The sequence below is a fragment of the Passer domesticus genome, chromosome 19 (genome assembly GCF_036417665.1).
Source record: "Passer domesticus isolate bPasDom1 chromosome 19, bPasDom1.hap1, whole genome shotgun sequence".
NCBI lineage: Eukaryota > Metazoa > Chordata > Aves > Passeriformes > Passeridae > Passer > Passer domesticus.
The window spans coordinates 12,625,452-12,638,526 of record NC_087492.1 but is presented as its reverse complement, the minus strand read 5'-3'; the positions used below and the strand labels follow the sequence as shown (position 1 = coordinate 12,638,526).

General features: G+C 48.6%; 2 protein-coding genes across 3 annotated transcripts in view; both read right to left on the bottom strand.

Moving 5' to 3' along the window:
- Nucleotides 1-6: 6 nt before the first annotated feature.
- Nucleotides 7-13,035, bottom strand: LOC135283622 (1-acyl-sn-glycerol-3-phosphate acyltransferase alpha-like). The gene is given in 7 exon segments (XM_064394604.1): nt 7-2,265; nt 4,607-4,679; nt 5,188-5,283; nt 5,522-5,697; nt 6,061-6,194; nt 7,465-7,694; nt 7,696-13,035. Coding segments are annotated over 7 exon segments (894 nt in total). The 5' UTR covers nt 7,735-13,035; the 3' UTR covers nt 7-2,119.
- LOC135283621 (eosinophil peroxidase-like) overlaps nt 6,065-13,075 on the bottom strand; it is a 32,630-nt gene continuing 25,619 nt past the window's right edge. Inside the window, exon 15 of one of the 2 annotated variants that reach the window (XM_064394600.1) lies at nt 6,065-6,194. The gene's annotated coding sequence lies outside the window, so the exon portion shown is untranslated. Of the gene's footprint in view, nt 6,195-7,464; nt 7,595-13,075 lie in introns of those variants that run through there. The other variant, XM_064394599.1, reaches the window with a different exon arrangement.

The following is a 13,075-nucleotide window of genomic DNA, read 5'->3' as shown; positions in this document are numbered from 1 at the left end:
CTGACTCTCTAAAAGTGTAATTATGACAATTTTTTTTACTTCCCATCCTGAATGGGTGTCAAACCTGCCGGCTGGCATGCTTGCATTGCAAAATCAAACTCCTTATTCTTTTACCTGCTGAGAAATTAGCACATTCATGTAATCTTCACCAAAACTTTCCCAATCTCCTGGTTTTGCACAAGAGAAGGAGCTCTTTAGGCTGCTTCTAATCAGCAGTGAGATTTCAGCCTTTGAAGTCACTGAAGCATGGCAGCTGCATCTTGAAGCCTTGAAAAAGTTTTATTTAAATCCTACAGTGAATCTGTGTGGTTTGGGTATTCTGGGCAGTAATAAAACACATCCTTGTGCACTCATCTACAGTTGGCATTAATGACAGGCTGGGGGAAGAGAGGTTGGAAATCTTTCCATCAGAAAAGGGCCTGGGGGAGCTGGTTGACAGTGGCTGAACAAGAGCCCAAGTGTGCCCAGGTGGGCAAAAGTCCAATGGCCCTGGGCTGTGCCAGACACACTGACCAGCATGACCAGGGCAGTGCCTGTCCCCATGTGCTGGCACCGCTGAGGCCCCACCTCAAATTCTGCATTCAGTCTGGGGTCTCTCACTGCAAGAAAGACATTGAAAGGCTGGAGCATGTCCAGAGAAGGCCAGGAGCAGCTGAGGGAGCTGGGAGGGGGCTCAGCCTGGAGAAAAGGAGGCTCAGGGGGGCCCTTGTGGCTCTGCACAGCTCCTGACAGGAGGGGACAGCCGGGGGGTCGGGCTGTGCTCCAGGGAACAGGGACAGGAGGAGAGGGAACGGCCTCAGGCTGGGCCAGGGGAGGTTCAGGGTGGACATCAGGAGGAAATTCTTTTTGGAAAGAGTGGTCAAACCCTGGAAGGGGCACAGGGAGGTGGTACAGTCCCCATCCCTCGAGGTGCCCAAGGAAGGACTGGATGTGGCACTCTGTGTTCTGGGCTGGTTGAGAAGGGTAGGGTCATTCACAGGTTGGACTCGATGATCCTAGAGGGTTTTTCCAACCTAAATGATTCTGTGAATCTATGTGTGATTCTGTGTAAGTCAGGCCTGTGTCCAAAACAGTCTTTGGCTACGGTTCATAGCTAAACATACCAATACAAAAAAGCAAATCACATCGTGGCTGGTGGGCATCCTCTGATAGAAGGCTGGACTCAGAAATCAGGAGCTGCAGCTCCTAGAGTGTGTTTGAGTTGAAAGATATAAAGGTTGTGCTAAAAATCATGAGGTTATCATAGAATCATCACACAACTGCAGAATCAGTAAGGTTGAAAAAGCACTCCAAGATCATCAAGTCCATTAACCTAGCACAGCCAGGCCAACCACTAAACCATGTCCCTAAGCACCAGATACACACATCTTTTCAACAGTTCCAGGGATGAGGATTCCATCTGGGCACAGCAAGGATATTAGGCAGCATACTCGTGCGATTTGCCTCTGGTTTCTGAGCCCCCAGACATGTCCCTCTTGCACTTTGAAGATGTACTCAGCCATGAAAGTAAAATCTTCCACAGCTTAAAAGGAAGGCTAAATATGCCAAAGAAACCACCAAGCCCTGTAGACACATGTAAGGTCTTTAATTCTCCTCTCCCAAAGCTGCCTTGGTTTCTGTCTCTCATGGCAGAGGTACCTCCCAAATCCTCCCCATGGAAGAGGAAGAAAACAGCACCTTCTCCTGAGTGTATTCCAGGGAAATGTGGCAACCCTCAAACCCCAAGGCAGCCACTTCCTAGGCAGCATGGTCACAGGCTTGGGATCAATGCCTCTGCCTTGTTGGATCTGAACAGGGAAAGGTGGTTATAAACAGGCAGCGATGATCACAGGAAGGGCCCAGCTCTGCCTGGGATCCAGCTGATGGGACATTCTCAGCAATATGATTACACAGAAATGTCCAGCTGTCCATTGTGTGTCTGTCTCACTGGGTGGCACAGTTCTCTAGGAGGAACACAAGAACATTCCTGTTGGAAGCTTCTCTTCTTGGTGGATGTTTTGCCTGTCTCTGGTTTGTCAGCGTTGCAATCCACAGTTGTCTCTGCTGCCAGACCTTCCTGTGGTTGTCATGGCCTCCCCTCCACTGTGGCACACACAGCTGGAGCTGGAAGATGGGATCACTAATGGGAAGCTCCATTTGTCATTCCTGATATCCTCTGGTAGGTGGAGATCATGGAGTCACGGACCTGCTCTGTCAGCTTGGCAACATCTTCTGGGCCCAGGCCCAGCGTATCCACTTCTGGCAGGATCTGGATGATCATCTTTCCTGGAAGAAGGTGAGACAGGGAAAAAAGCCTCATGAGTGGTATAGAAGAGCCGGAGGTGGTACAGCAGAAGGGTTCGTGCCAACCAAGGAAATGCTCTCATTCCCACACCAGTGGGGTGGGAGCCTAGCCACATCCCAAATGTACACAGCAAAAACCCAACCTGAGCTTTTCCAATCTGCTGAGAGCACACGAATCATAAATATGGAAAGAGGGGACTCTCTCCTCCAACACAATGCAATATAGGATGGGTTTCATATAGTTTCATACAGGATGTTTTTTCACAGTGGAAAGGTCACAGGGTCTGTCTAGGTCACAGGCAAAGAGGAGATGTTTAATACAACACATCCAAACTGGCTGTGCTCTGTCTATGTACACGAAATGTAGCATGGTCCCCACTTCGAAACACACTTTGGGATGAGAGAAATTGTGGCCAGGTTTCCCTGGTGGGTTAGATTTCTCTGGGGAAGCACCTATGCAATGGACTGGTGTAAACTGGAAGAACATACTGGGGAGCTGCCATCATGCTCTTCTGTTCTGGCACCAAGAGTTCCTTATTTTGGGCCAGTGGAGACAAGACAGTGCCTGCACAGATAGGAACCTGGCAATCTGGGGAGAGTCTGTGATGTGTTATAATGTTCTTGCATGACTTAACACGTGTCCCTGGAATGAGATCCAGCAGTGTCGGCGGCAGAGCTGTGGGAAGGAGGCAAAACAAGCATAGAGAAGAACTTCACTAAAGAAAAGGGTTTGTCGTGTTGGATGGGGCTTGGAGCAATCTGGTCTAATAGAAGATGTCCTTGCCCATGGTAAAGGGTGGAATGAAATGAGCTTCAAGTCCCTTCCAACCTAAACCCTTCTGTGATTCCATGATACTGTGTTACCTGCCTGCACATCTTACACCCAAAGCCAGGCTGTTACCTCATTTCACTTGTTCCTACTGAAAGAGCAGGGTGATTACAAGGCTGTGCTGAAAATTCAGGTCTCTTGGGAACAGACTTCCAGCAAGCACCGGACACGTTCCATGAGTGACAGTGTCCAACACCAGGCACAGAATTGGGCTTCCGAGAGGCTCTTCAGCACACCCAGAACCACGGCGGACACAGGGAGCTGTCCTGACCCATGGACCTGCTCGGTGTGTAGGAATCTTGACCACCATCTTCAGAATCAGCTCTGGCAAAACTTCTAGATGGGGAAAGTGGGAAAGTACAAGGAAAGCTAACTAGGGTTCTCTCTTCAGCAGTTCAGGTCCTGACTGTTTAACAGCCATTTGGAAAATGGCTCAGAGATCTGCTGAGCATGGAATTAACAATGAATTCTCAGGGTGACTGGAGTTGTATAGAGGCAAATATACATGTAATTGCAAAAAGTCTTTCCTAAATAGCTCAGAGAATTCTTGGAATCTCCATCTTTGGAGTTAATACAACATTTTCTGGACTGGTCACAAAGCTAACTCATCTGTCTTTAGACCAGGCCTTATTTAAAGCAAAATGTGCAGCTTCTTCCAGGATCCCTCCCCAGGAGGTTATTCTCTGATTTCCCAGAGCACAAATGTGAAGGGAAGGGAACAGTCTGGCAGAATCCCTGGTCATGGTCCTATTGATGCTCAAGTGGGGAGACACTTCCAGATCCAAAAGACTTTTGTGTGTGAACAAGGAGAGAATAAACCCAGCAGGCGAAAGATGACTGGAAACAGGCAATTCCATATTTATCATTTGCACCACTCTCTCTTTCCAGGTGTCTGCCTGCAAGTGAATGACTACACCCAGGCACAACAATGGGAGGAATGAGAATTTCAGATGCAGATCCCCTCCTCAGGGAACGCCAGGGCTGGCCTGGGAAAGAGTGGCAAGTGGCAGAAGTCCATTTTAAGGTGGGTGGCAGCTAAGGGAGAAGAAGCATGATGGATTACTTTTCTTCTATTGGCATTTGTACCATTTTTTCCTGCATTTTCCTTCTGAAGTCCAAGACCTGTGTTATTTTTTCCCCTAAAATTTTATCAGTGGCCAGTAGAAATTTTTGTTACCATAAATGTTTCCTAACTCTCTATGCACCTGTAGATCCAAGGCCAGCTGGGAGGGGTGGTTAGGGGCAGGACCTGCCCCGGGACTCTGCTGCTTCTCCAAGTTCACTTGGACAGGTATTGGACAAGCAGTGAGAAATCCAAGGGGAGAGGAAAAAGTGATGCCTGAAATATCCCATTTCTTCCCAAGAAGACAGAAGCGGCTGTTTTCTGGGTGGCATCTGCATACTACACGTGGTCCCCTGTCCACTCCTGTCATGGCTCCAAAGACTGAGCTTGCACCACCACCCAGACCATTCTTTGCCCCAGGTCCTCCTCACCTGGTGTAAATTTCTTCTCCTTCTGGTTGTAGAAGTTGTTGTAGGAAGACAACACTACAGGAATAATGGGGACCTGGAGGGGAGATAGTCTACAGTGAATATGTGCATCTCCTTATCCTTTCTCCAAAATTCAACCAATGTTTTTAGGTGAATTCTGCACCTTGTTGATAATTATCACCATCAGTGTCACAGCAGACACTCAGAGGATTATTTGAATATTTAGATCATTTAACTGCATCGCCCCATGTTCTCGCCATTGGATTTTGTATTTTCATCTCTGTTTTTAGGCCAACAAAAATGGATTGTCAAATTACTATCTACAGAGGCCAGCTCAGCAGAAACTTCCCTGTGGAGATCCAGGGCTCTTGTCAAGGTCCCCCCACTTTTATCCCAAGCTGTAAGAAAGGTTTTCTACTTGTCTCTCTGTTTCTGAAACAGACCCCTCCTGTGCCACCTGCAAGCCTCAAGTGCTCCTGAAGATACATGCAATTCATAGGGAAGCCAGGGACGAGTACCCTGGTTTGCTGGTGGACCACAGGAGGCAAATTGCACTCCAGGGGCAGAAGGAAGGTGGGTCTCACCTGTGCTTTCACAGCCAGCTGGAAGGCCCCACGTTTGAAGGGCAACATGGAGCCACTATGATTGCGAGTTCCTTCAGGGAAGATCAAGACACGCAACTGCAGGAGGGAGAAGACATTAGGGTGGAAGGACCTCCAGGCACAATTCTAAGCAACTGCAGAGGGATGGTGCCCTGGGGCTCATCTCTGTACCCCTGACCTCCATTCATGGGCACAGAACACACTGATGCTCTCACTCTGTTCTGCTCAGTGCCCAGCTCACAGACAAAGATCTTTTTCCACCCACATTCAGATTCCTGTTTTCCAGCAGCTCCTCATTGGACTCCTCCCCACTCACGTTGTCCCTGTGCAGGGAGTGTGCCACCTCTGTCAGGGTGCCAATGGACTCTTCCCTCCTCTTGCGGTCGATGAAGATGACCCCTGCGAGCCAGCAGGCCAGGCCGAATGTGCCCATGTACAGGATCTCCTTCTTTGCAACGGGCACGCAGCGCCTTGGCAATATCTCCATTATCACTGCAAGGGGACAGCAAGGGCAGAACAAATCATCATCTGCACTCAGGGTCCCTCTAGATTTGGGGCAACAGCCCTGTGCTCTAGGGGGTGCCATGCCTGAAGCTTCCTAGAATCCCTTGGGAATTTTGGGGGTCTCCCGACCTTCCACTCAGGACTGGCACTTAAGAAGAGCAGCATGAGAGGGCTGTGGTCAGCTGAGAGCCTTGTCCCCATTCCCTTGGTGAGGTTGAAGCTGATGTAGCTTGAAAATGCCTCTGATACCCTGGAGACCAGCCCTGGCTTGGGGCTGGCTGGTGAAGGGCTCTGTAGCAGCCACCCCTGTCTTTCTGCCTGCCTGGAGCAGGAGGCAGGATCACCACATACCCATGATGTCAAGGGAGGTCTGGTGATTCAGCACCAGAACAAAAGGTTTCTTGGTCCTGAGGTTCTCCTTGCCCTTCACCACTATCTGAATGCCAAAGATGTATTTGAGTGGTATGGTCAATATGCGCAAAAATCTGGAAAAGAGGAGTGGAGATTAGCCAAAGAGATGTTGAAATTTGGGACCAAAATTTGCATCCAAACCAGCCCACCTCACACTCTGCTTCTGCTGGTTTCCCACTGACACAGCTTTGCCCATGACTTGAAGAACAATTAGTGTCCCTCTGCAGCTAATTATTTAATTACAGAAGACAAATACACCTTGCAGGTTTCCCTCAAGCCATACATGACCAATGACCCAGCAACTACACCTTCAGAAATTCCACAGATCAACCAAATATTAAATAATATTCAGATTCACAGCACACCTTTGTACTCTGCTTTCCTCCCCACCTTGCTGAGTTGGGAATACGGGCTGCAGTAAACCTGTGCCTGACCCTACTGGCTGTGGAAAGAGAGGGATTTGCATTTAGGTGACATTAGCCTGCAATGCTGGGAGTCCTATTTGAAGAGATATTGCTAAAATAACACAAAAAAAAATAAATCAGGCAGCAAAGTTAAGAGGTGAACAAAATTTCTCAAAGCAAAAGGCTGATGCTCAGTTAGGAGATATGAATTCCCACTAAAGCATGAAATGGAATAGTAAATCCTGCTTCTGCACCACTTCAGGAGGGTTCAGGCAGTGTGGTGCCATGTAGCAGAGTCATCTTTTCATCCCACTCAGCCCAGGTTCCTGATTGCCACTACTGATCACTCCTGAACAGCCCATGCAGCCTCCAGGTGAGACCACATCTTGGAGAGTCTGCATAGAATCTGGAGAGACAGGATGGGCAGCTATGGGATGGGCAGGGGGACTGCCAGACCTGGGACACCAAGCTGTCACTGAGCTGATGGGAACCAGTGCCCATGCAGGGGCCAGCACTGCACCATGGTGATGTCTCAGGTGTGCACTGGCTCAGAGTAGAGAATGGGAAGAGCCTGGAGTGGCTTTCTCAACACAAGTTAGGAATAGAGTGCGCAGCCATGGGGAAGAGGGAAATACAGCTCCAAACATCAGATGAAAGAGCTCTGGTAAAAATAGCAATATGTATTTCTTCCAGGTTTTTTGCATTACCTTCTTTAGAACCTTTTACATCCTTTCTTTCCATAATTTGTTATTCTTTTTATCAACCCCGAGCTACTATTAAAACCCACACCCCTTCTCTGAATTACAGAGTCTATCATCTCCCCAGATCAATATAAAACCGATCCCTCCCCACCACAGCACACCCCCAGGACCCTCCAAATCAAAGCACTGGAGTGGGCTCTATCAATGCTCAGGGCAGAAGGGAGCCACAGACAACTTACATCATGTTGTCCACGTTACGTCCACGAGGAATACTGAGGATGGCAACCCCAATGCTTATGGTGAAGAGCCACAACTTATAGAAGGTCATCTTGCAGAAGAATCTGAATGAAGGTTTCACCTGATAGAGGACTAGAAAGGCAATGAGCAGACAGGTAAAGGGGTAGTGAAGGAGGAAAAGCTCCATCCTTCCAGCCCAGAGTGTGTTGAGCAGAGCAGTGAACGAGTCACAAGCAGCTGGTGATGTAGAGCAGAGGTGAGACTCCCTCCATCAGCTATGCGTGGGTGGTGCAAAGCTGGAATGAGGTTTGGGAGTGAGGCTTCAGCCAGGCTGTGCTCTCTGCTGGGAGCTGTGCTCACTGTGGGAAGCCAGTTTAGCAACTGCACTGCAAGAGCTTCAGGAGGGCTGGATGGCAACAGGGCAAACACAGCACTGTATGTGTGTAGGGGCTGTGGGGCTGGCAGTGCTTGGACAGCCCATTCAGGGGGCTCTGGGAAGAGGAACCCTGAGGAATTTTAAGACAATCTTTAGTGGGGAAGAGCAGGCTGCATTGGACAGCACAAACCCTGCCCAGAGAAGCTGTGGCTGCCTTATCTCTGGAAGTGTCCAATACCAGGTTGGGCCGTGGAGCAACCTGGGATAGTGGAAGATGTCCCTGCCCATGGCAGGGGTGGAACTGGATGATATTTAAGTCCATTCCAGCCCAAACCATTCCCTGATTCCATGATTCTAAGACCCCAGGCTGTCTCACTTTGTGCAAACATTGATCTTCACAAAGTGAGCTAGCTGCAAGATGTCCAGGAAACCAGAAATCAGTATTTTGAGGGGAGAAAGAGAAAAACAGTGATCTGATCAGTCAGACCCTGCTCTACACATCCAGGCACTGGAGGGACCAAGCTGAGCAGCTGGACATTCTGCATGCACAGTGGGAAAAGTGGGAAAAGTGCCACAAGTCTAGACAAAAAGATAAAGCAAGAACAGTGACTCCCAATGTTTTCCTGGCAAGAGGCAGGTGCATGTTCAGACAGCATCTGCATAAGCAAGGAGGAAATCAGGAAAATGCAGGTATAACCTGGAACTGCTCCAACTGCATTTCATCTCCTAAAACAACTGCGTGAAAAGGAACTTGCAGCAGCCAGAATAACTGAGCTGAAAAACAAATGTTTCATGATTCATCATCTGCCCACCAGGCCTTGCTCTAGCACTGGCACTTCAAAAGAACAATGACTCGCAATTCCAGCCAGGTCTGAGAGCTGCAGATTATCAAAAGGAAATAGCCCAAGGACCCATAAAACCACAATGATAATCTTCTAAAACCTAAAGACCAAAGTCAAATCCTTAAGAACAGTAAAATGGGCAAGACTCAGTGATACTTCCTGAAGAAACTGAGGAAAGACATAATTATATAGAATGGCATTGCCTGTTCTCCCTGGTCCTCTGGCTTAGCCATAGACCCTTCTTCTCCTGATTTTCATTGGAAAACTGAAGAGAGGTGACTGTAGCCTCACCTCTCAGCTCTCCCAAGGCTTCTCTGCAACCACAGGAGAGGCAATTAAAGCAAAGAGCTTCTCCACAGTATCTGAACTGTCCCTGCACCAGCACATGGACACTACAAGAGCCCCATGTGTGCACACTGGGACCCTCTGAACTGGTGCTTGTAGAGACCAGGTCCCTGGGGAGCCAGTGCTTAGAGAAAAACCATGGCTTCATTCTGCTTCTCCACGATTTGATCCAGCAAACAGTTCCTTTTCTATGTCTGCCAACCTTTCCTGTACCTCATCTGTACAAAATTGTGGCCTTTTGCAACTGGGAGAAGGTTAATTTGATTCACAACTGGTTCATCCTGACGTACCAGAAAGAGGTTCCTAAAATGTAATGCCAGTGAAAGGAGTGGAATGGCTGTCCTGCACTAATAGCAGTGGTTTCCAAACCAGGGTGCTGTTGTGAGTCTCCTGCTGTAGAAGAAACCTTTGACACAACTCTGCACATAGAAATCCACCCAGAATATCAGGTACAAGGAAGTCTGCAGGTTCCCAAGTGTCACGGTGAGGACTATGTCCTGGCTAGGTGACAATGGGGTGTGACAGACCCCCTTGTAAGCTCCACAGAAGCCCAGCCACCAGCGGTGGTTCAGCGCAGGAACAAAGGCAGCAGCACGGGCCTTGGGGTGAAATGGGGGTGGCTTTATTTCATGATTAGCACCCAAGACCAAGACTTGGGGCTAGCAAGAGCTTTGATACCTCACTCGGGAGGAGGGGTTTAGGGTAGCAAACCAATAGGGATATGGTTTGTGGGGGGTTGAAGGCGGGGTATTTTTCACTAGAACCAATAAAGGAACACTAGAGAGGGAAATAACTTGGATAAACTAATAGGGTTCCAAAGGACACAAAATAGACAGGGAATTCTCCAGAAGAGAGGGCAGGTTCAGGGGAGAATTGACATCCAGTAGGAGTGGGGAGCAAGGGGGATTCGGGGGAAAAAGGGCAGGGATGGGAGGGATTAACAACTGGGAAGGTGGGGGTTTAAAACTTGGGAGTGGCATAAGGGGATTGCAAAATCACAAATCGAACAGTAAGCATACCTATAAAACTAAGAAAACACACTGCAACACCCAACAGCTCACAAACCACTGAAAATTATTATTTTAAGTCACTGTCATCAATTTTCAATGACTTCACAGAAACATTGAGGTTGGAAAATACCTCCAGGATCATTGAGTCCAACCTGTGACTGGTCTCCCTACCTTGTCACCAGCCCAGGGCACTGAGTGCCATGTCCAGTCCTTCTTTGGACACCTCCAGGTGATGGGGACTCCACCACTGTCCTGGGCAGCCCCTTCCAGTGTCTGACAACTCTTTCCAAGAAGAAATTCCTCCTGATATCCAACCTGAACCTCCCCTGGTGTAAGTTGAGGCCATTCCCTCTCCTCCTGTCCCTGTTCCCTGGGAGCAGAGCCCAAATTCCCCCTGGCTGCCCCCTTCTGTCAGGGAGTTGTGCAGAGTAAGGAGGTCTTTGATTCCAGCAGCTGATTAGTGTCTCTGATGAATATGGAGAAAGCCAAGGACATTCCCAATTCACCATGGACAGACAGGCAGCTCAGATCTAGCGCAACATTCAGGCTCCAAACCCACAGATACCAAAGTCCACAGCTGTAATTTTCTCCTGTTGCAAGGATCCCCAGCACCTGGATCCATCCTGCTCCCATTTCAGAAGCAGTTGGCTCTTGCCTAACCTGCAAGGTGTTTTCAGAAAATCCAGCTCTAATAAAGATCCTAGTCTCCAGACCAAGTGTGTCCATGCCCAGTTGACTCCCTTCTGCCCCTGGGTCTTTGCACCTTTTCCAGGACCTGAATCAATTTAAGAGTGTCTGAGATAGGGAGACGAGGGACTTGGTCACACCATGAGCTTTTGTCACCAAGTTTTACTTACTCTCCCACTCCCCAGATCTGCTCAGCCATATATTGGCCAGAAGAGAGAGAGGGGAGGCAGGGAAAGTGATCCTTTGAGAAAATGTGGTGGGAAAAGGCCAAGAAAATTGTCTTGTTCACCACATGAAGGCTCAGAAGAGGATGGACTGTTGTCAGCACAGCAATGTGTGAGAGAGGTGTTGGTGAAGCTGAAGATCACAACTGACTTCCAAATGCAAAGCAATGGTTCCAACACAAAATATGAGACTGAATTTTGAAATGGGAGTGATTCCCACTGAAAATTGCTGGCATAAATATCCACTCTGAAATGGATTGGAACAAGCAGAGGTACAGACACCAATCTCTTCTCTCTGGTAATCAGGAACAGGACCCAAAGGAACAACTGGAGCTGTGTTGGGGGGTTTGGTTGGATATCAGGAAAGGTTCTTCCCCCAGAGGGTGCTGGGGCACTGAACAGGCTCCTCAGGGAATGGACATGGCCCCAAGGCTGCCAGAGTTCCAGGAGTGTTTGGGCAATGCTCTCAGGCACAGGGTGGGATTGCTGGGGAGTCTCTGCAGGGCCAGAAGTTGGACTTTCCAACTCAGGATATTCCATGTTTCTATGATAAGTTATCAAAGGGCAGTGCTAGGTCTGGCCAAGGACAGCATCAGTCACCAGCCTCCAAAATGTGAACAGGTCAAAAGGGAGTTTATCCCTTATTGTCACTTAAAGGCATTAACATTGATATTAAAACTTTCAGAGGGATTCCAGAATAAATATACTAGACAAAGGTCATCTAGACTGAGGAAACTGTTTATGATGCTCTGGCTGCAGCTCCATGATGAACCCTCAGTTTTACAAGGCACAGATTCGCTTCAGAGACCAATTTATGAGCTAAGGCATGGCTGGAAGTGCTTGTAATGACAAGAGAAGAGGTTTTACAAGAAAAGGTGTTCTGGCTCATCAAGATTCCTGTGGTATCAAGACAGGCCTGACAGAAAAGAATGCAACAGCATGGAACAGCCTGAGCTGCAAGACTTGCATACATGGGATAGCTTAGAGCCCAGCCAGATGAACTCTGGCTAGGAAGTACAACAGTTTATCACTGTAAATCACAGGGAAATTGAAGTGGAGAAGGACACCAGGAGGTTTGCAGATCAACCAGCTGCTCACAGCAGGGTTAACTGAAAATCCAGAGAGCTTGCTCTAGGCCTAGACGGTTTGGAAGAATACCCAAGATTTCTCTCATCCCTGTGTCTGCATCACAGCACTATCACAGGGAATAATGTTTGTCTTTGTCTAAAGGTTACTTCCTTTGTTGTAACCTGCATCTGTTACCTCTGGTCATTTCCCTGTGAGCCTCTGGGAACTGTCCACCTTCACAGCTACTCCTCAGAGAGACACAAATCGCTCCCACTCTCATTCTCCAGACGGAGCAGATACAGCTTTCTCAGCCTGTCTCTGCACCCCATGTGCTGCAGCCCACTGACCACCTTGGTGGGCATCCACTGAGGAAAAATGTAGCTGACACCGGGAGAAGAACCTGACAGGATGAACTTGGGATGGACATCCAGGTCTGACTGAAACAGCTGGGGGAGGCTGCTGGTGGGAAAGAAAGTGAATGAGGCCTCAACGGAGCTGGGAGAGAGAGCTACCCTTCTGAAACCAGCAGCAGAGGCTGATCAGAGCAAACCATCCCATCCTAGCTGCTGCAGGAGGCAGCCCCCACTTCAGGAGCTCCACTGGCCAAGGCAGGCACACACCAAGCACCCTGTGGACAGTCCCCATGTTGCTGTACCAACATTGTATATGTTTGATCAAGTTGATAAAGTAAGTCAAATTATCCAAATTTCAGCTTGGCTAAAAAGAAAAAGAAAAAAAATCAGCTCAGTGATTTTTTTGTGCTCAGTGCACACAGAGGGGTTGTGGGTGATTTTGAGCCAGTCATATCCTCCCCCAGAGGAGAACTGCTGAAGTCAACAGGTAATGAATGATACTCTGTCCCTGACGGGCTGAGCAGACACAGGGCTATGTCACAATTAGACAACCAGGAGTGGCAAACCAGAGCTGGAGAGACTGGGACACCCCAGTCAATACCTCCCACCCATCAGTGCTGACTTTCATAGCTCTGCACCACACAGGAGTTGGGGTCAGAGGCTTCAGCAAGAAATACCTTCTTTCATTAACAACAGATAACTTCTGGA